At 38.3% G+C, this 23,199-nt stretch overlaps 3 protein-coding genes across 6 annotated transcripts in view; 1 reads left to right on the top strand and 2 right to left on the bottom strand.

The window, feature by feature from the left end:
- SPTA1 (spectrin alpha, erythrocytic 1) overlaps positions 1-23,199 on the bottom strand; it is a 191,191-nt gene that overhangs the window by 166,575 nt on the left and 1,417 nt on the right. The gene's annotated exons all lie outside the window — the stretch shown is intronic.
- LOC101044324 (olfactory receptor 10C1-like) overlaps positions 1-23,199 on the bottom strand; it is a 37,768-nt gene extending 14,569 nt beyond the window's left edge. Inside the window, exon 1 of the mRNA XM_074390001.1 lies at positions 1-23,199. This exon is cut by the window's left edge and continues 14,569 nt beyond it. The gene's annotated coding sequence lies outside the window, so the exon portion shown is untranslated.
- Positions 17,486-23,199, top strand: part of LOC120360104 (interferon-activable protein 204) — an 83,848-nt gene continuing 78,134 nt past the window's right edge. The window contains exons 1-2 of the mRNA XM_074389751.1: positions 17,486-17,849; positions 22,102-22,386. Of these exons, the coding sequence (XP_074245852.1) occupies positions 22,122-22,386 (265 nt within the window). The 5' untranslated portion in view covers positions 17,486-17,849; positions 22,102-22,121. The remainder of the gene's footprint in view (positions 17,850-22,101; positions 22,387-23,199) is intronic.

The following is a 23,199-nucleotide window of genomic DNA, read 5'->3' as shown; positions in this document are numbered from 1 at the left end:
TTGACCTCGTGATCCACCCGCCTTGGATTCCCAAAGTGCTGGGATTATAGGCTTGAGCCACCGCGCCCAGTGGAGCCTCTTCTGAAGTCAGGGATTTGGTTGCCACTCAGGGGCAATGGACATTAGGTTGAGCAACTTTTTACTTAACCTCAGCTTCCTCTTCTCAAAAAGAAAAGAAAAAAAAAAAAAGCCTGAGTTTGTTTCCTAAGACTCTTACAACAGAGATAACATATGTTTCCCTAAAGTTATTGGAAAATGATTACGGGTTTTGAGGGGAATCAACACCAATGTCACTTGAGTTTTCCTCTCGCATCCTAATAAGCCTCATTCAAGCGTCATTCACAGTTCAAAGCCTTCATCCAGTTGTCTTCTTTGACTACTCTCATCTTTTCCACACCACTCCTGCCCATTACCTGATGGTTTTGATGACATTACAACTTACAGCATTCTCCTCGCCATCCTTTCCACCCGGAGACAGTCCCCTACTTATATTTCATATTCCTGGAAATGCGGGCCTCCCAGGGGCTCCTGGCTGTATGTTCCCTGGAGTTGCTAAGTGTGTAAAGCTTTCAGTGAGGACTTCTCTGGGGCAAGAAGTTGTGCAAATGGAAGTGCAGCAGGGCAGCTCTGTTTCTCAAATGACTTTTCTCAATTCTGCAAACCTCACTGTGGACCTTAGAATCCAATCCCAGGGGCATTGCCTCCTCTGGGCCACTAGAAGTTTTGCAAGTCCCACATAGACTTTAATAAAAAGAGACAAATCCAACTCATATATCCTTGTGTCTACGTGGAGAATGACAACTTGATCACTCCAAAAATGAGTTTAATCTTCTTAAAAATTGCTTTGCAAAAGGACTTAATCAGCTGCATCTCCACTCCATTCTAATAAGATCGGCCAAATGACCAGAAAGGAGGAAACAATCTATTTGTCCATTTTTTTAAACGATGTGTTATACTTTCATTTTCATACATGTGCAGTCCATGTGCAGGTTTATTACATAGGTAAACTTGTGTCGTGGGGGTTCGTCGTACAGATTATTTTATCACCCAGGTATTAAGCCTAGTACACATTACTTATTTTTTCTTTTTTCCTTCTTTTTCTTTCTTCTTTTTTTTTTTTTTTTTTGAGATGGAATTTTGCTCTTTGTTGCCCAGGCTGGGGTGCAATGGCACGATCTCGGCTCACTGTAACCTCTGCCTCCCAACTTCAAGCGATTCTCCTGCCTCAGCCTCCCAAGCAACTGAGATTACAGGTGCCTGCCACCATGCGCAGCTAATTTTTGTGTTTTTAGTAAAGATGGGATTTCATCATGTTGGTCAGGCTGGTCATGAACTCCTGATCAGGTGACCCATCTGCCTCGGCCTCCCAAAGTGCTGGGATTACAGGCGTGAGCCACCATACTGGGCTCTGGTTATTTTTTTCTGATCCTCTCCCTCTTCCCACTCTCCACCTTCCAATAGGCTCCAGTGCATGTTGCTCCCTTCTGTGTGTCCCTGTGTTCTTAATATTTAGCTCCCACTTATAAGTGAAAGCATGCAGTATTTGGTTTTCTGTTCCTGTATTAATTTGCTGAGGATAATGCCCTCCAGCTCAGTCCATATCCCTGCAAAAGTGTTTTTCCATTATTAACCTTACCAGAATGTGAGAAAAATCCAGTGCCATCACTTCTGCTTCGACTATCTGTCTCCACAGCAATCACCATCACCACTACCCTCACCATCTCCCCTATCATTTTTTCACGGATTTAATCATTGTCAAATACTCACGATGTGCCAAGTAGTGCTCTAAACCACCACAACCAGTATTGCTATCATTGTGTATACAACCAACATATCGTTTTTATATGTGGCATTTACATATGTTTATTTAGGTTTTCATCATCACTTTCATTCTCATCACTATCAGCAGCATCTTCATAAAAGCCTTATGATCAGTACATGGACTCTGACCTCAACTGAACACAATCCCTAAGCATGTACTGGATGGGTGTAGAAGCTGTACAAATAACAGATTAAAGCACTGATCCATTGGAGAATACATTTGCACCACTTGTAGATACAAATGTGGTTTGATATTTAGAAATCAGAGGGGAAAAAACCCCACACAAGGTAATAGCAAAATTAAATTGAATATCAGAACATTCACTGTAAAGCATTTTCACATAGATCACATCAATATAGAGGAAACCACTGAGTCTCCTCATATCAACTTGAAAAATTTCCTGAGAGAGCTGGAATTATTTAAACAGCAGGAGAAGATGATATTTTGTTTGGAGAGTTTTACTGTAGAAAATATTTTAACCTCAAGGTTGGAAGACTCCTTGAGTAAAAAAAAAAAAAAAAAAAAAAAAATCCAGGTGCTTGAGTATTTAGAGGTTCTCATTCAGCTTCTACCTTAAGCCAAGATTCCACTTCACCTGAAATATGTGGGCTATAAATCTCCCTACTAATGTAGTCAGTCTCTGTTCTGGGTAAGCCAGGAACAGAGTAAGCTCTTGCTCAGGAAATAGGAGCTTGCCTGAGTGGGGAGGCACTACTGAGATATGAAAGTTCTTGATGAGCTCTGAAAAGCTGTAGCAACGTGTAGGGTCTGTAGAAGTTCTGTGCATTGAGAGGAGAGAGAAGGCACAGGAACCTCTGCTCAGAGGCCCAACAATATGCAATGCACCTGGAAATCTTTGAGCAATGTGTGCAAAACAGGTCTTAAATATTTTCTCCTCAGCTAGATCTGAGGCAGTTGCATTGAACTTCCCTCACCTTAGCCAGTCTAGATTTTTTGCTTCCTCTTCCCTTTGGCCACAGAAGTGGAGGCTTGGACCCCCTGCTGAACTGCCACTGTTACACATGGCCTGTTCGGGGGACGTGGGTACCTCAGTATCTCATACAGAACATGAGAGCCAGACCTATCCAGTGAAGCAAATCCTCCCGCAAAACTTTTTTCCTAAGCAACTCAAGGGAATAGAACAAAGTGCTAACAAGTTTTGCTAATGAGAAAGCAAACGAGTTGCTTAATTGAGCTGGGGAAGCCAGGGAGAGATGCAAGGAAATAGTACCCAGGAGGGAGCTGGTGCCACAGAATGATTCACAGCCTCAACTTCTGTAATTATCAACATTTTCTCTATAGAGACCACCCCCTCCATGAGTTGTGGAACAGGGAGCTTTAGGGAGGCTTCAGTTTTCTCCTCTTTCTCCCTCAATTAATGCTAATTGGGAACATGGGAATGTAGATCAGGATGTCCAAGAAACAGGTCTAGAATATAGTCCAACTAGGAGTCCCTGCCCCAGGCCTGATTAGGAGACTTTGCCTCAACCACACAGAAGGGAAATGTTTCCTACATTCATAGGAGTCACTGTGGAGATGTAGATTAGGAGTCAGGAGACCTGGCTTTTAATCTAGGCTTTGCTACTAACTAACTCTTGCACAAAGTGGGTCACACACATTCCTTGAGCTTCATACATTTTAAAGTTTTTTTGAACTATGATAAATGGTGTTTTTAATTTTGAAACCAGGGTAAAATCATCAAGAGAAAGCAGATCAAGTTAATTGCTCAACTCCTTCTTTAAAATACATCAAAGCAATCCAACACACAAAAAGAGGAATGTATACCATGGGAGTTCAAAATTAAAAAAAAGATGTGACCATACTTGTTTGTTCTTTCAGAGCATTTTTTAAACTGCCATTTCCTTTTTTTAAAAATAAAATAAAATAAAATAAAAGCAGTCAGGCTGGTCCGAAGGTAATGAGATATCTCGATTGATTGTTCAGTCAGCTACAGATCGAACTCCTTGTTCTACTCTTTCCCCCTTCTCACTACTGCACTTGACTAGTCTTAAAAAAAAAAAAAAAAAAAAAGCAGCCAGCTCATCTGCCTGTCTGCACATCTCTGTTTGTCTGCAAACCCATCCACAAATTATACATAGTGCTGTTTCTCATGACTCACTCTCAGACACTACTAAAAGACAAAACCACAAACGCAGTTTTCATTGTTGGTTATAATAGAACATACAGTCAGAAAACTGAGTTTTAATTCTAATTCCATAAATCATCATTGTAGTGCAATTTAGCTAACCCTTTTTGCCTCATTTGCAAAACTGAAATGGAACCAAAAGAGAGCCCACATAGCCAAGAAAACCCTAAGCAAAAAGAACAAAGCTGGAGGCATCATGCTACCTGACTTCCAACTATACTACAAGGCTATAGTAATCAAAACAGCATGCTACTGGTACCGAAACAGAGATATAGACTAATGGAACAGAACAGAGGTCTTGGAAGTAATGCCACACATCTACACCCATCTGATCTTTGACAAGCCTGACAAAAACAAGCAATAGGAAAAGGATTCCCTGTTTAATAAATGGTGTTGGGAAAACTGGCTAGCCATATACAGGAAGCTGAAACTGGATCCCTTCCTTATACCTTAACACAAAAATTAACTCCAGATGGATTAAAGCTTTAAACATAAGAACTAACACCATGAAAAACCCTAGAAGAAAACCTAGGCAACACCATTCAGGACATAGGCACAAGCAAGGACTTCATGACTAAAACTCCAAAAGTAACGGCAACAAAATAGACAAATGAGATCTAATTAAACTTAAGAGCTTCTGCACAGCAAAAGAAACAATCATTAGAATGAACCGACAACCAACAAAATGGAAAAAATTCTTTGCAATCTACCCATCTGACAAAGGGCTAATATCCAGAATCTACAAAGAACTAAAACAGATTTACAAGAGAAAAACAAACCCATCCAAAAGTAGGCAAAGGATACGAACATTCATTTTTCAAAAGAAGACATATATGAGGCCAACACACATGAAAAAAGGCCCATCGTTACTGGTCATTAGAGAACTGCAAATCAAAACCACATTGAGATTCCATCTCACGCCAGTTAGAACGGTAATCATTAAAAAATCTGGAGACAACAGATGCTGGAGAGGATGTGGAGAAATAGAAACACTTTTACACTGCTGGTGGGAGTATAAACTAGTTCAACCATTGTGGAAGTCAGTGTGGCGATTCCTCAAGGACATAGAAATAGAAATTCCATTTGACCCAGCAATCTCATTACTGGGTATATACCCAAAGGCTTATAAATTGTTGTTATAAAGACACATGCACATGTATGTTCATTTCGGCACTGTTTATGATAGCAAAGACCTGGAATCAACCCAAATGCCCATCGATGATAGACTGGACAAAGAAAATGTGGCACATATACACCATGGAATACTATGCAGCCATAAAAAAACGACAAGTTCGTGTCCTTTGTAGAGACATGGATGAATCTAGAAACCATCATTCTCAGCAAACTGACACAAGAACAGAAAACCAAACACCGCATGTTTTCACTCACAGGTGGCTGATGAACGATGAGAACACTTGGGCACAGGGAAAGGAACAACACTCACTTGGCTAGGGCAGACTAATGAGTCAGCTCTTGGAAGTGCCTGACTTCACTGCATCTTGTTAAGTTTTACAAGGAACACTAAGTTCTTCCCATCATGAGGGGCACAAAGCAAACTTTACCTTGGGAGATGGAAGCAGTTTGGCCTTCGGGGGGCTGACGCGCAGAGTGTTGAACTTCAGGGAATAGCAGTGAAAGAACTTGGCAAAATTCATTGTGGAATTCTGAAAAAGAGCTATCATGTACTCCATATCCACTTGATTAGACCATCTAAGTGAAAAGGGGACAATCTGGGCCTCTGGCCTACCGTGCACACAAGTGTAACAGTCACTTTTATTTAGAGTGCAGACAGAATATCTAATCCATTTTAGGCAGGTATTTACATTCTGATACCTTGTCTCAATTGCTATGGTTTGCCTTAGGTTTTTTACCGCCACTACAGAGACTCTGATTCTGTCATTGTGTCTAGAGGAGTGGTTGATAGGTTGAAGGAGCAACAAAGCATATTTCAAACTTTCTTTGGAATCCTTTCCTGAAGTGTCAGCTTGGATACCATAAATATGACTTAATGAAGGGGAAGAGTTTTCAGATGTTGCAATGGCAATAGTAAGTTGTATAGGATTACATTGGTAAATACACTGACAGTTTGTACTATGGGCCTGGAAAAACCACGCTCAACACCAGCCCATGAAAGCAGCCAGGAGTGTGGCTATACCCTTCAAAGTCAGAGGAGCACAGCTGCGCAAGGCCATGGGAGCCCACTTCTTGTATCAGCGTGACCTGGATGTGAGACATGGAGTCAAAGATCATTTTGGAACTTTAAGGTTTAATAACTGCCGGGCGTGGTGGCTCACGCCTGTAATCCCAGCACTTTGGGAGGCCGAGGGGGGGTGGATCACGAGGTCAAGAGATCGAGACCATCCTGGTCAACATCATGAAACCCCGTCTCTACTAAAAATACAAAAATTAGCTGGGCATGGTGGCACACGCCTGTAGTCCCAGCTACTCGGGAGGCTGAGGCAGGAGAGTTGCTGAACCCAGGAGACAGAGGTTGTGGTGAGCCGAGATCATGCCATTGCACTCCAGCCTGGGTAACAAGAGCAAAACTCCGTCTCAAAGAAAAAAAAATGTTTAATAACTACCCTGCTAGACTTTGGACTTGCATGGAACCTTTAGGTCCTTTGTTTTGGCTGATTTCTCCCATTTAAAATGGGTGATTTACCCAATACCTATGCCACCATTGAATCTAGGAAATAACGAATTTGCTTTTGATTTTACAGGCTCATAGGCAAAACAGACTTGCCTTGTCTCAGATGAGACTTTGGACTTTTGAGTTAACACTGGAGTGAGGTAAGACTCTAGAGAACTGTTGGAAGGGCATGACTGTGTTTTGAAATGTGAGGACTTGAGATTTGGGAGGGGCCAGGGTAGAATGAGAGGGTTTGGCTGTGTCCCTACCCAAATTTCATTTTGAATTATAGTAACAATAACTTCCATGTGTTGTGAGAGGGACCCAGTGGGATGTAATTAAATCATAGGGGTGGTTTCCCCTATGCTATTTTCGTGATAGTGACTGAGTTCTCACAAGATCTGATAGTTTTATAAAAGTCTTTCTTCTTCATTCAACTCTCATCTCTCTCTCCTGCTGCCATGTGCAGAAGGATGACTTTGCTTCCACTGCTGCCATGATTGTAAGTCTTATCAGGCCTCCCTAGCCCTGCAGAACTGTGAGCCAATTAAACCTCTTTTTTTTTTTTTTTTTTTTTTTTTTTTGAGACAGAGTCTCACTTCATCACCAGGTGCCAGGCTGGAGTGCAGTGGCGCAATCTTGGCTCACTGCAACCTCCGCCTCCTGGGTTCAAGCAATTCTCCTGCCTCAGCCTCCCGTGTAGCTGGGACTACAGGTACACACCACCAAGCCCAGCTAATATTTCTGTATTTTTAGTAGGGACGGGGTTTCACCATGTTGGCCAGGATGGTCTTGATCTCGACCTCGTGATCTGCCTTCCTCGGCTTCCCAAAGTGGTGGGATTACAGGCATGAGCCATCGCGCCCAGCCTAAACCTCTTTTTTTTAAATAAATTACCCAGTCTCAAGTATTTCTTCAAAGCAGTGTGAGAATAGACTAATACACTATGTCATAATATTCTGCAATTACAAAGTCATACACACTTAAATTACTGTCATAAAGCTAAGAAGAAATAACTTGCCATATTCCAAACCCATGGAGGAGTTCAGGCTACACTTCCTAAGTAATTCCTTCTCTGCTTTATTACTTGATAGCCACCTGGCATTGGCTAGGGAAGAAAAAAGATCAGAAGAGTAGGCTTTTGCACCACTAATTTTCTACCATCTTGTATTTTCATAATTTGGTATTGTTTCCCTTTCTGATCCTCATAAGCTAATATAGTAAACATTGAAGAATACAGGAACATTAACTGGGCACATAGGAGTTTTTTTCTTCGTACCAAACATTCTCAAGCACTAAATGAAAAACTTAAAATGCAACAAATTTCATATACCACTTATCCATCACTCATAAGTTATTTTTCTCTTCTTCATATGTTAACACCCAAAATCAAGCAAAAGCTGTTAATAAATCTGAGTACCAACTAATTTTGCCCTTGCTGCTGAACAAATCCAAGTAAATGATAGATATTAGTAACTTGAGGTAAGAATTTCCGAAACTAGAGGTATAGGGTGAGGAGTTAACTATTGACAACAGTAGAGAATCTCATTTCCAATCTGAGAAATAAATAATATCAGGGGAAATCCTGAGAGCCAAAAGTGGAAGTATGAAAGTAAAGACAAGAAATTATTAATCTAGTAAGATTCTTCAGTGAATGCTTTGTAGAGGATGGTCTATTCTAGAGAAATGGAGCAAACAGGATGGAGATAACAGAAATTAAAGGCACAGAGCAAGGTGCTATGGTTTGAATGCTTTATCCCCTCCAAAACCAGTACTTAAGTTTAGCACACAAAGCGACTGTGTTGGCAGGTAGGGCCTAATGGGAAGTGTTTAAATGATGAGGGATCTGTTGTTGTTGTTTTTTTAATATATTAGGTTTGGGGGTACATATGGGGATCTGCTGTTATAAATGGATTAATGCCACTATAAAAAGAGCTTGTGGGGGTGAACTAGCTATTTTTGGCTCTTCTGTCATGTAAGGACACAGCAACAAAGCGTCATCAGATACTGATACCTTGACTTTGGACTTCCAACCTTAAGAACTGTGAGAAACAAATTTCTGTGCTGTGTAATTACCCAGTCTATGGTATTCCATTACAGCAGCACTATATAGACTAAGACTGTTGGAAAATATGCCTTGTCTATTACAGAAAGGGTCAGAGAACAGTAGTTTTCATGAACCAGAAACGTCATTCACTCATATACTCTCCAAGTGCCATGTAATAAACAGGAGATGAATGGTGCCGGTTCTGCCTAGATTAGAACTAGTCCACATCACCCCTGAGGTTTCCATATGAATTCACTCTCCTCTCTGGTCCCAACACTAAGTCTCTCCTTTATTCCCCTCCATTCCAAAGTAGAGAGATGATCATCCCTAGAACTACAGAAGCCCTTTCTGCCAACAGAATTTTCTGGATGGCCTTTGTTTAGGGCAAAAGGAAAAGCAGGTAAAACTGCAATGTAAACTACAAAATTTTAGAGAAGAACTAGCTTGGAGAAGCGTTCAAGTTGCACAGGAAGGAATGCCCCTGTCGTAAAATGTGTTCTGGGTAGGTGACTGCAGAGTGGTAAAAATTTCTAACCCACAGACTGCAGGGAATCCAAACAATATCTTTACGCAGGAAGTAAATAGACTGAGTGCAAACAGATGGCTTAATAGGCCAGCAGTGGCCGGGTGCGGTGGCTCAAGCCTGTAATCCCAGCACTTTGTGAGGCCGAGGCGGGTAGATCACAAGGTCGAGAGATCAAGACCATCCTGGTCAACATGGTGAAACCCCGTCTCTACTAAAAATACAAAACAAACAAACAAAAAAAAAAAAAAAAACTAGCTGGGCGTGGTGGCACGTGCCTGTAATCCCAGCTACTCAGGAGGCTGAGGCAGGAGAATTGCCTGAACCCAGGAGGCGGAGGTTGCGGTGAGCCGAGATCGCGCCATTGCACTCCAGCCTGGGTAACAAGAGCAAAACTCCGTCTCAAAAAAAAAAAAAAAAAAAAATAGGCCAGCAGTGACTGTTTTCCCCCTCTTTTCCCATTCCCTTTTCTTCTTATGGCTTAAAAGATCGGTCATGTACGTATTGCACAGGCAGAGATCTGCCTCTTGTTGCTATTACCCAAGATGGCCTCATGCGTATCCCATGAATAAATCTTTGACTACCTACCAATTTGGAGTGGTCTGCTTCTTTCTTTGGTCTGAGCTTGCCCTGCTCTTAAGAAGGGTAGATTTTGGTCCAGCAGGGAGTTTTCCGAACAGTCACCTTGCTATTTAACTATATTCACTCATTGTGCAAGTATCCCACCTCCCTTATTGCAACTTGTGCAACGAATTCAACTTTCTTAAAAACCTATTATATACATAAATCACAAAGTATATATACTAAATAGAACACACTCTATGGAATACAGAATAATATGGAAAAAAATTGATGTGGTGGGGGAAAGAAAAAGCTTTGACTCCTACTTTCAACAGATCAATGAAACAAAGATCAAGGCTATCTGAATTTCATAGTTTCATTCAGATGGGAGTTAGATAGACAAGTGTTTATCTAAAGGAGTAAATAAGTTAGTTTAAATTATTTAAACTAAATAATTTCCGAAAGACAAAACAATTTATCCTCTCCAAAGGATAAAATAATTTAGTTTAGGCTGTGGGAAAATCAGATTCCTGTGTTTTGATACAAAATGTTCAGTTTCAGCAGGAAGCATGAGAAACCAATCAATACCCTTGTGCTAATATTATTTGAAATAAGATAGACCTGGTTTGAATCTGTCTCCAACCCTAACTAGTCACATGATTTTGGAAAAATAGCTTAAATGGTTATTATAGACTGGATTGTATAACCCAAATTCATATGATAAAGCCCTAATTCCCAGTGTGATGATATTTGAAGATATGAGGGCTTTGGAGGTAATTCGTTTAGGACGTCAGGGTCTTCATGATGTGATTGATTCCCTTTAAAGAAAAGACATCAGATCTCACTGTCTCTGTCTGTGTCTCTCTCTCTCTCTCTCTCTCTCTCTCTCACACACACACACACATTCTCTCTCTCTCTCTCTCTCTCTCTCTCTCTCTCCCTCCCTCAGCCCCCACCTGGCAATGACCCAGTATGAATATGGCTATCTGCAAGCCAGAATGAGGGCCCATACCAGAACTAAGTTGGCTGGCACCTTAATCTTAGAACTCCAGCATCCAGAATTGAGGGAAATGCCTGTCACTTAAGCCGTGCAACCCATGTTATTTTGTTATAGCATCCTGAGACTCAAATCAACTAAGACAACAGTCTTCTCTAAAGTGGGGAAACTGACTCATGGGGTTGATTTGAAAATTCAGTGACATAAAGTATATACATTACTTTTTACAGTCTAGTGTATCATGAGAAATCAATATGCAATAGGAATCATTGTTCTTAGCAAGATAAAGACATTTAAAATATTGACAGGAGAAATGTCACCTACAAATACTCAAAAGTGTAAAATAACACAAATAGTTCCACACAACTGAAACTTTGGTGTATGCGGAAGGGTATGGAAAATGAGGTCAGAAGGGTAAAACAGCAAGCTACCCTTTTTCATCAAGTGAGAAATAGAAGTTTCATTGTGAAAAAAGTAGGCAGATAATTGGGAGGTTTTGTGCAGAGGATGAACTGAAGGCAGAGTACTTATTCCCCAGCTAGAAATCAGAAAACAACAGATTATTGAATATTGAGGAATTTTTCTGCTGGTTGTCAAATATTTTGCATTCTAAAGGCCACAGAGGAGGTGATATTTACACCACAGGAACTGGCATTTGCTACAAATCAGAGCTCTTCTGTAGTTGTTATAGTTAGATTAATAACTGCCAGTTCTGCAACTGCATTCTATTTATTGCATTTGTTCTTTGTTTCTTTGCCCCTGTCTTTCTGCCTTTTATGGTTTTAACTGAGCAATGATTTGTTTCTTTTCTTCTCTTAACATATGAATTCTACTACTTTTTAATTTTATATTAGTTGCCTGGGAGTTTCAAAAATATAGCTTTCACTTAACTAAATCTAACTTTAAATATTATTCTATCACTTCACATAAACAACAGATACCGTATAACAGAGGATTCCCTATTCCTCCATCTTTTTCCTGGAACATCTGTGTCATTCATTTTTTGTATTTATCTACTATAATGACTGAATACATTATCACTATTAATACTTTAAAAGAAAGTTATCTTTTAAATCAATTCAGAATCAAAATTTTCAAAATTCAATTGACTTGCATTTATGCCTTCTCTGATGGTCTTCTTTTTTTGTGTGTAAATCTGAAACCCTAATCTCCTTCATTTTTGAATCATAATTTTGCCAGATACAGAATTCCAGATTGGTATGTTTTTTCTTTCATTCATTTAAGCATTTCATTTTATATTCTTCTTTCTCTTATTGCCTGAAATGTTTCTGACAAAAATTCCACTGTGATTCTTGGAATTACTTCTCTACAATACATATTTTACTTTCCTCTGACTTTGATCAAGATTTTGCTTTGTCTTTTCTGCAGCTTAAATATAGAATGTCCAGATAGGATTTGTTGTTCAATATTTATCACATTGGATAATATCTGAGCCTCCTGCATCTGAGGCTTTGAAGCTCTGATTGGTTTTAAATGTTTCTTGGCAATTATATCTCCAAATACTGATACAGGAGATCAAAAGAAATTATCTTAGGCAGATAGTGAAAGCAAAAGAGTCCTTGGCATAACTTCCCTTCTAACAAAAAGCAGCCTAAGAAATCACTTATTTTCTAACAAACAGCAGCCTGAAAGATCGAGCTGCAAACAAGAAGAAGGAAGCTGAGAGCTTGCACAGGGGGATGCCAGCAGCTGAACCAGTAGTAAGGGGTACCTGATGCCAGGTATGTTCACCCTGGGGGCTCCACCTTCCCTTTCTTGTTAGCATGTGTATATAGTAAGAAAGAAATAAGCAACATGGAGTAGCTACCCACCTGCATAATAAAAGATTGGGGTGGGGGCAGCTGGAGATTCGGGTTCTATGCAGATGGCACACCTGGTCCTAACCAGTTTTCCACATGCTATGTAGATTAGACACTGTCTCCCCATTAGCTCATCTATAAAAATCCCTGCATTTCACCACAGATAGGCAATGCATTTTTCCAGGAACCCTCTCTGGAGCAGAGAGCTATTCTCTTTCTTTTGCCTATTAAAATTCCGCTCTAAACCTCACTCTTTGTGTGTGTCCATATCCTTGATCTCTGTGGCCATGAGACCAAGAATCTCGGGTGTCACACCAGACAAACAGACCACTTCAGTACTCTTTATGCTTCCTTCGTTCTTTACCTTCTGACTTTTCTATCATATGTATGGTACATCTTAAGATACCCCACCACAGTTATTAGATATTCTAAGGGCTGGAGGGCTTAATGCTTTTTCCCTTTGCATTTGGTTTGGGAAATTTCTATTAATCTATCTTCTAGGTAACATTCTTTTCTAGATGGTGTCTGGTCTATTGATTATTTTCCATTTCTACTACAGTTGTTTCATATTATACATTTTTGTTTGATTTACCTTAGTGTTTTCTTCTGTCTGCTTAAGTTACCCATCTATTCTTGCATGCAGTCTACTTTTTCCATTAGAGTGCTAACATATTAATCATAGTAATTTTAGATTCCCGATCAGCAACTTTCCACATCAGGGTCATATCTGAGTCTGCTCCTAATGATGTTTCTTTTGACCCTTCAGACTCTGTTTTTCCTTGTCTTTAACATACCTGGCTTTTTTTTCTTTCTTTTTTTTTTTTTTTTTCTGTCAAAAGGGAGAGTTATGTGATCAGGTAATACAAACTGAAATAAATAGACCTTTAGTATAAAATTTTTTGTTAATCTGGCTAGATGTTAAAATGTTATTTACTTTTTGTTCTGGATGTAGGTGCCAAAAGCTTCAAATCCCTTTTTTTCTTTTTGTCTCTCCTCTTGACTTTGAACTTCCCTGAGCAACCTCCTCAGAGAGTCAGTCTACCAGGAATAATTAAGAAAAATAAGAGAGGATAATATAAATGATCAGTGTCAGGAATGTTAAGGGAAGACATTACAGATATTACAATAGTAATAAAGAATATTATGAACAATCTTATGCAAATAAGTTTGCTTACTTGCATAATTCCTGTAAAACACAAATTTATTACAGAAAATATTCCTGTGAGACACAACTTACCAAAACTGTCTTATAAGGAAATAAAACAGCTAAATATTTTTCTATCTATTAGAGAAAGAGAAGTTGTAACAAAAATCTTTCTGTGGTGAAAGTTTGAGGAATAGACACTTTGTGAATTCTATCAGACATTTGAGGATAAAAGTTTACCACATCTATGCACTCTGTTTTAGAAATGCCAGTTTGCTGTCACACCAAAATTAAAGACGTTACACAGAAACTAAAATAAAAGCCAATTCTCACATGAAAATAAATGCAAAAACACTTTTAAAATATGGAAAAATTACTCTTATCAATCTATGATATATTATAATGCATCATTAAAAGTGTTTGATCTTAGGGATATAAGATTGGTTCAACATTTAAAACTCAATCACCTTTTTCTGTTCCTTAAAAGAGAGAAAACTATTTACTTGAAAGACAAAAGGAGAAGGCACCTGACTCAGGTGGCTGATAGTCATGAATGCATAAAGCAATCTTGCTAACTGAGGCTCCCATACAAATGGGTTTTGTTCTGACTCTGGTGTAATTAATTAGAGAATGGCTTTAACACTCTCCATTTCCATTTTCCTCTCTGAAATCACAAACATTATCACAAGCTCTATTATCCATGGCTTTACAATGGATTTTAAAAGTCCCAAATGTGGTTTCTTGGTGTGATTGCTGTTAAAAGAAAAGCTTCAACTTCATTAAATTTAAAAGAGTTTAACTGAGCAATGAACGATTTGTTAATCAGGCAGCATCCCAAGCCAGAATACACCCAGAGACTCCAGGGCAGCCAAGTAGTGGAAGACATAAGAACAGAACAAGAGAAGTAGGATACTGAAAATGGACATAATATAGAGAGACCACTGGATATGTTATAGCTCAGTGTTTGCCTTATCTGAATACAGTTTGAACAGCTGGCCACATTTGGTTGACCAAAACTTGGTGATTGACACAAGAGTACACTACAGTCTGTTTACACTTCCATTTAGGCTGCACAGAGAATCCTTTAGGCTAAACTTAAAATATGTAAGAAGGCAGCTTTAGGCTAAACTTGATTCAACATTGCTATTCTACTTACTTTTGCTTTTCTCTTTAGAGGCTTTCTGCTGTCTCCTCGACTGATGACTGCGTACAGATTGACAAACTATTTTTGTAATAAGCCATACAATAAAATCTTTATACTCTGCCACCAGATGGACTCTGCTGCTAGTCAACTCTACATTGCACCATGAAGCAGACGTTGGCAATGCATTAATGAATAATCACGGCCGTGTTTCAATAACATTTTACTTACAAAGTAGGTGATGTGTTAGTATTGTCCCACAGGCAACCATTTGCTAACATCTTGGTTAGAACATTAATCTGATGGGAACTTTCTGAGGACTTTGAATGATCATGGGAATTAGTTCTTCAGATGACACAAAGTCATGAAGGTTCACCCAGACATTTTCCCCCTTAAGAAGAGCTCTTGTATGTTTTATTAGTGAGCTTTCTGTGTGGACCCACAAATTGCAAATTATTGCCCACTGCTTCAGAATCAGTAAAAAATGCATATTTTTAAAGCATTTCTTTGCTTCAAATATTATAATTTTATCTGCACAGTATGGATTATGGAGCAATGTTCTGAATTGTCTTCTTCAGTGACAGTAATTTGTGTGTTGTATGCTGGAGTCTTAACTGAAGGCATTACCCATTACCCTACGTGAAATGATCACTAAAAGGGGACAGAAAAATGTCCTGAAACATGGTAGTTTCTACCAAGCTTCCCTTACCCTCTGACCTTTAAATGGGGCAACACGGCCTTCCTAATACACCTCTCTACCTATTATCTTGAAACCAACTCAGTGTATCCACATTAACAGCAACGTAAACCTATAAGTGAAAACTATGAACACTCAACGGTATTTTTATATATCGTCATCCTTCCAAATCCTCCTTGCTTTTTCTTTAGTTCTGCTTTAATAACGTTATCATATGGTTGCAAATCCAGACTTTAACTATCCTCTTCAAGACCCAGGTTCGTACTAAGACAATTAGCTTTCTTCTGCTCCATAGATGGCCTCAGATCATTTGTATTATCTATGAAGGAAACCAAAAATACTACTTCTCAAAATACTGAGGATTGCTAAGTTAAAGACACTGAAAATGCAGGGGAACCTGCTGCCTCAGGCACTCTTTGTCTTACAGCAGGACATAAATCCTTATTGACTGGTGAAATCACTTGTTTTTTCAGCCCAGAGAAGATACCAGCAGGAACCTGAGGAATCCGGGAACAGATTTTACCACCTTCCCACATTTTCTCACCTTTTAAATGACTGGAATTGCTTTCTCCTTTGCCTTCCACTATATAGGATTTATGGCTCTTTATTGAAATATTATTTAAACAAGGTTTCTAAGCCACAGCCTGGAGAGAGAAATACTTTTGAACTGAAGCCTATCCCTCGTGATGGGTAGAGCACGCATTAATAAACTCCTTGTTTTTCTTTTGTTAATTTGACTTTTGTTTTCAGGAGACTGTCAACTAAGAACCTAAAAAGGATAATTTTTAAAAACATGTTTTCTCCCCTACTGCTGTATTTGGGGCCCCAGTTTTCACTCATGGCCACATCCTGCTGTCAGATCTACTGCTGAGTTAACACAACATCATCTGCCAATTAGTGTCTTTTTTTTTTTTTGTAAGTACTTTTTTTTTTAAATTGCATTTTAGGTTTTGGGGTACATGTGAAGAACATGCAAGATTGTTACATAGGTACACACATGGCAGTGTGATTTGCTGCCTTCTTCCCCTTCACGCCAGTTAGAATGGTGATCATTAAAAAATCTGGAGAAAACAGATGCTGGGGAGGATGTGGAGAAATAGGAACACTTTTACACTGTTGGTGGGAGTGTAAATTAGTTCAACCATTGTGGAAGACAGTGTGGCGATTCCTTAAGGACCTAGAAACAGAAATTCCATTTGACCCAGCAATCTCATTACTGGGTATATATCCAAAGGATTATAAATTATTCTACTATAAGGACACATGCAACGAATGTTCATTGCAGCACTGTTTCTAATAGTGTCATTTGTTTGACATCTTGGGGTTACAGTACTCTGAAGGATACCCACTGCCCTTAAAAGACAAACCACTGGTGAGAAAGGGTTTATCAGGACTCTCGCCCTACCAGAAGTTCAGTGCATTTCCAAGACTTTCAAGGCTTCACTGCTGTCATGTTGTGAGCTCACTATCCATTTGGGTTTTTCCATGAATAACGAAGAAAACCTGAGTAATCAGGAATCTAATCATTGAGGTAAAGTAACCTAGTCATCATCAAGAGGACAGCTAGTGTTAAACTTCTTTATATATATTTGAGAAAGGATTTATATATTCATAATAACTTTCTGATCTGGCAATCCCTAGGTTTGTCAACTACTAATAACTGGCTGAATCCTACAGGTAATATTTAAACTAACTGCAATTTCATAGCAGACATTCTCCCATCCAGGAGACACGGTAAAGTACTGGTGGCAATAGATGCTTCTACCAATATCTCCTCCTGTCACTGCCACTCTGCACAGGAAAGGAGGGAGAAGCAGCCACCTTACTTCTATTTGACAATCATTCAACAGAACAGAGGTCCCTAATGACCCACATGTAAGTCTACTGGCTAAGAAAGCTCTAAGGTTGGAACTTCATTCAGCTATCAATATTTGTAAGAAAAAAATTTAAATATAACTTTGATATGAATTTTACTTTCATTAAGATACCTATAGGAAAGAAACTCTTCATTTTCTCTAACAGAATCGAAAGGTAAAAAATACTGGTGGGAGGAGTCTACCCATAGTTTCACAACTCCTCTCTCCCTGGGGAAGTAGCAGAATACGAGGAAGCCAGTACTGGTCAAGTGACTCTCAGGAGGGCCATTTTCCCTTGTTGTCTTTGAAAATACTTCATTTTCTTGGCATTTCAGGAGATTATAACATTATGTATTTCAGTTTCTGAGAGCGTTACTGATTTATTTCCTTACTCAAAACAATCCTTGTTTCCTACATTTCTGAAGATCTCAAGATCTGGACTACCACTGAAGAAATTCCCAGAAAGGTGAGTACTGTGGGTGTTTTTTGTAGAAAAGATCTGGATGCTTCCTTGAAATCCACAAAATCACAAGGATTAACTCAATATTGGTTTTTCAGGGCAGTTGGAGAAAGGGAGGAGGGCTGGCATCAACTACATTCAGAAAAGTGAAAACCACAGTTACTAATTCTAATTCTTTACTTCAAAGATAGTAGACATCTTTTATTCCACAACTAAAGCATGAATGAAGGAATATGCATTTTGACCACTGAAGATTTTAAAACAAATTCTATGAGTATATATTCTCTAAGTTTAGAAAGCTTAGTGGCTATTGGGGTCTGGGCAAAAGACAAGAAAATGATTTCATTCTTTTTATGGCTGCATAGTATTCCATGGTGTATATGTACAACACGGATGCAGCTGGAGAACATTATCTTAAATGAACTAATGCAGGAACAGAACACCATATACAGCATGTTCTCACTTATAAGGGGAAGCTAAACATTGAATTCATATGGACACAAGATAGGAACAGAAGACAAGAGGACTGCTTGAGAGGGAAAGATGGAAGTGTTATGTGGGTTGGAAGGTTACCTATCTGGTACTGTGCTCACTACCTTGATGATGGCATCATTGTACAATAAGCCTCAGCGACACACAATTTACTCATGTAACAAACCTGTACATGTACTCCCTGAACCCACAATGAAAGTAGAAGAAAAAATAAGGCAAGATAATGATATGCACCAAGTATCAGGAAATAATATTAAGTAAAAAATACATCTACATAGTGAGAACATATATGAGAACATACATGTGTGAGAATGTTTTGTAATTATTATATTATTCTATACATGCACACACGGTAGAAAATTTATCCATTTTGCCAACACAATTATTCAAATAAATGGTGTCAATATTTTCATAAGTATGTTTAACTTTTACATGAGCTCCATTCTACTACACCAGGTGTAAGAGGCAGTTTTTCAGACATTTTAAGGTTACTTCCTGCCCTCCTGAAAGTTAATTATTTTTCATTTTTCTAATGGCAAGGTATAGGGGAGAGGCAGAGAAGTCAATTTGAAATAGATTTATATTGTCCAAGTTTAGAATATTTAGAAGACTTTCTGTATAGCCTGGTGCAAAATTTCAGTGTGCTTGAACAGAATATGAGATTTTAAGTGATTTCAGAATTTATATATGTTAGATAAATATTGCTATCAATATTTATCTTGCTCAAATTTTAAGTGTTATACATTTTTTACCTTGTTCATTTAGTATTGAAAGATATAACATAAAATCTACCATACGATTGTATTTTCTTGTACTTCTCTCAAATTCATACATATTATCGATACGCTCACATGTATATATATTAATGTATATTAAGTGTGTATGTGATTATGTATACATTTCCATAAACATATACATATAAATACATATATTTGTGGCAGTGTGTGTGTAAATGTGTGTGTATATGAGGATAAATATATGATATGGCACTGTATTATTGTGAAGGAGTATACAGTAATGACAAATAATCCATATTGATTATTAAATTCATAATTTAAACTCTTGTATCTTCTCAGGAATTGAACCATTTATCATGTGGTATCTGATAATACTTTTTGTCTTAAGATGCTAACATAAATTATCTTCTAGCTCCTCCTTGCATGATAATTCAAATTTTTTTTTCACCATTAAGTGATCTTTTACTGATAAACATACATACAGAATTTTTAGGTCAAATTTGATAAAAGTTGTCATTTAACTAGTTAGACCTTTTACATATAAGTTAATAATTGACATATTTTGGCCTGTTTCTGCTATCTTCATTGCGATTCTAACACTTCTATATTCTCCTCCTTGTCTTTTTTTAACTTATATTTCCATCTCACCCTCTAAGACAATTACATTAATAAACTGTCATATTCTTTTTCTTTCCTCCCTCCACCATGTCGGTTCCCTTTCTGTTTCTCTTTTCTTTGATCAGGGCTTTCTTTTAAAAACATAGACACATATAATCAAGTTCATTTTTCTCTCTTACTGGTCTTTTGGCCTGCAGCTTTTTAAAAATTGTTAAATTTTCATTTGAAAAGTACTTCCAGAAATGTTTGCTGTGCATCTTTGTCTGGAAAAACTATGTAGGCCTTGAGCTTCAGAAAACAGTTTTTGTGGATCTTTTGTTTAAATATCATCTTGTTTAGATTGAAATTCTAGTTTTGAAATTATTTTTTTCCTCAAGACAAGGGGAATGCATTTCTTTTGTACCCAGGAAGCTGGATATGTTCTGAAATTCAGAACTTCGAGTTTTATAAAGACTATTTAATGCACATTTTCTAGAAAACCCAGTGTTATCAGGATCATTACTACAAAAGCAAAACCACTAATATTTCAGCAACAAAACATATGAACATTCGCATTGAAGTGGCGAAAATAAAAATCATACATGGCCTCCTGTAACCTCACATTTGGTTTCATTTTGCAAATAAATTGTGTTGTCACACTCACTAAACAAATCAAGACTTCCCATTTCTAAATTTTTTGTTTAGCAATTTATATGGGGTTTTGTACCAGCATTATATAAAAATGATCCCATTGTCCTGTTTCAAGGAGTTTTGTTGTTGAGAATCAGTTTCAATCTAATTTTTGGACATTTGCCGGTGATCTATTCTTCATTCCTGGAGGCTTATGGAGTATTTTTCTGTTTTTTTTTATATTCTTCTATTTCACTATATGTCCTTGTATTGACTTTTCCTTCATTCTATGCTTTTCAATCTGAGGACACTCAGGGTCTCTCAAAAAGAAAGCAATTAACAGCCCCAGAAATTTAAATATCTAAATTACACAAGAGGCACGCAAATACATGGTTTCTAAAATTAAAATATTTATTTTTGGTTTTGGTTTTGTGTGTGTGTGTGTGTTTTAGATGGAATTTTGCTCTTGTCACCGAGGCTGGAGTGCAGTGTCATGATCTCAGCTCACTGCAGCTTCCACGCCCCAGGTTTAAGTGATTATCCTGCCTTAGCCTCCCAAGCTGCTTGGAATACAGGCACCCACTACCACACCTGGCTAGCTTTTGTATTTTTAGTAGAGACGGGGTTTCACCATGTTGGCCAGGCTGGTCTCAAACTCCTGATCTCAGGTGACCCTCCTGCCTCGACCTCCCAATGTGCTGTGTTAATTTGAAAAGAAATACAAATCCATACCATGCTCTGAGTTTCATCATGTGCTAAAGTGCACAGGTGCTAAAGAGGAGTAACACTCTGTCCATAAGGGGACTCTGAAAATTTCTAGAAGAAAAACCCTCAGTTGAATCTTAAAGGTTGTATGGGAGGTAGACAGAGAGAGGAATGTGGGAATGGCTTTCCAAGCAATGAGAAGAGAATTAGCAAAGTCATGAAACATGAAAATGCATGGTATGTTTTATACTTCTGAAATGTAAGATATAAGGAACACACAAGGGCCACAGGTAAAAACGAATGCAGATTACTCACAGCCTTCTAAAACAATACAAGCAGCAAGGAATTGTTGAAAAGAAAATGGGCAAATATTGAAAGATGTCAGTGGGATAAAAATGTAGTTTATAGAGAGAAATATGGTTCTGTGAAATGAAAATGTATTAGACAAATCAAGTAACTATTGAAATACTTCCAGCCAATAAATCCTGTGTTCCTGCAATACAGAAAATGTAGATGTTCAGGAAATTGATAGTTTTATGCGCACAGAGGGCAAACAGGGCAAGGAAGACGATACTAATGATAGTTTACTAGGAAAGAGTTAAGGAGAATAGGGTCAGTGCCCAAGAATGAAACTGTAGTGTTGTGGCACAAAGCTATTCATACAAGGTGGGAGGCTGCAGCGTATTTACACATAGGACACTTCAGTTGTAGTGGTGCTAGTATGGGAAGATTTAAGAAACAACAGGCAGGCTTTGGTGAGTAGACTTCAGTCTCGATAAAGGATGGGAAGAGAAAACAAAGACTTTGACACTGCACAGCCCATACTCTAAACACTAAGACTACTGCTTGTTCTCAGACCTCCCTCTAACACCTGGACCCAACTTAACTATCCTATTCAATGGGGAAAATTACTTAAACATTCCTAAAGCAGCAGTTCACTCAATTTCTATGGTAACACATTTGGTCATTAAGTCCTTCTTTATCACACATATTCATGAACAACTCTTCCATATGGCCATTCAACTCGCATAGGCATACATCTTCTATTAAATTGTCTGTATACATGTGTAACACTGTATGACATTTTTCTCTTGCAGGCTCACTTGTATCTTTAGAAATGGCAAACAGCTACAAGACAATTGTTCTACTAAAAGGATTAGAGGTCATCAATGATTATCATTTCAGAATGGTTAAGTCCTTACTGAGCAACGATTTAAAACTTAATTCAAAAATGAGAGACGAATATGACAAAATTCAGATTGCTGACTTGATGGAAGAAAAATTCCCAGGTGATGCTGGTTTGGGCAGACTAATAGAAATCTTCAAAGAAATACCAACACTTGGCAACCTTGCTGAAACTCTTAAAAAAGAAAAGCTAAAAGGTAATTGGGAAGAAGGAACACCTACTCCCTGCAACCATCCCCAAATCCTTCCCAACCTTGATTAGAATGCCACTTTAGTCAGCTAATACATCCTTTTCTCAATTTGTGACTCATCAGTCATGACAACTTGCGGCATGCCATTACTAATGTGGATTGACACATATTGGAGTTGAGATGCAGTAAAAGAACAAAAAGGAGAGGGAATTGAAGAGAGATTGTGACTTCCAGTACATTCAAAAGATTATATAATGACTAGCCAGGTGTGGTGGGCTTGTAATCCCAGCTACTCCGGAGGTTGAAGCCAGAGAATCACTTGAGCCCAGGAGGCGGAGGCTGCAGTGAGCCGAGATCGCACCATTGCACTCCAGCCTGGGCAACAAGAGTGAAACTCCACTCCCCCACCACCAAAAAAAGAGAAAAGATTTGATAATGACAAAATAAAATTATAAAAATTGTTGTTTATATCTAAGATATGTACATTTAGCCAAGTAACGTGTCTGAGAATATTCAACACATCATCATCCTTTATAATACAAAAGATAACACAGAATTTAAGTATAAGCATCATTCTCGGAAGTATGAAGACCTCCCCTCTTGTCATATCACCGAGTTAAAATACTTAAAACAAAGTCAAAACTCACCATATCTCACAAACCTCTATAACATCTCTCATTGGTTTCTGTACTTTAAATAGATTATCTGGAGGATGTGACTAAGTAGTCAGCATCCTGAGAACCTTAAATTTTAAAAGGAAATGATAGGAGAACAGGATTGGGGAAAGGTTTCACTGAGTTCAGAGGACAGGGAGAATGT

Source organism: Saimiri boliviensis, chromosome 19 (genome assembly GCF_048565385.1).
Source record: "Saimiri boliviensis isolate mSaiBol1 chromosome 19, mSaiBol1.pri, whole genome shotgun sequence".
NCBI classification, from domain to species: Eukaryota; Metazoa; Chordata; class Mammalia; order Primates; family Cebidae; genus Saimiri; species Saimiri boliviensis.
The sequence above is the reverse complement of the archived record's forward strand: the minus strand, read 5'-3'. Positions and strand labels throughout refer to the sequence as shown.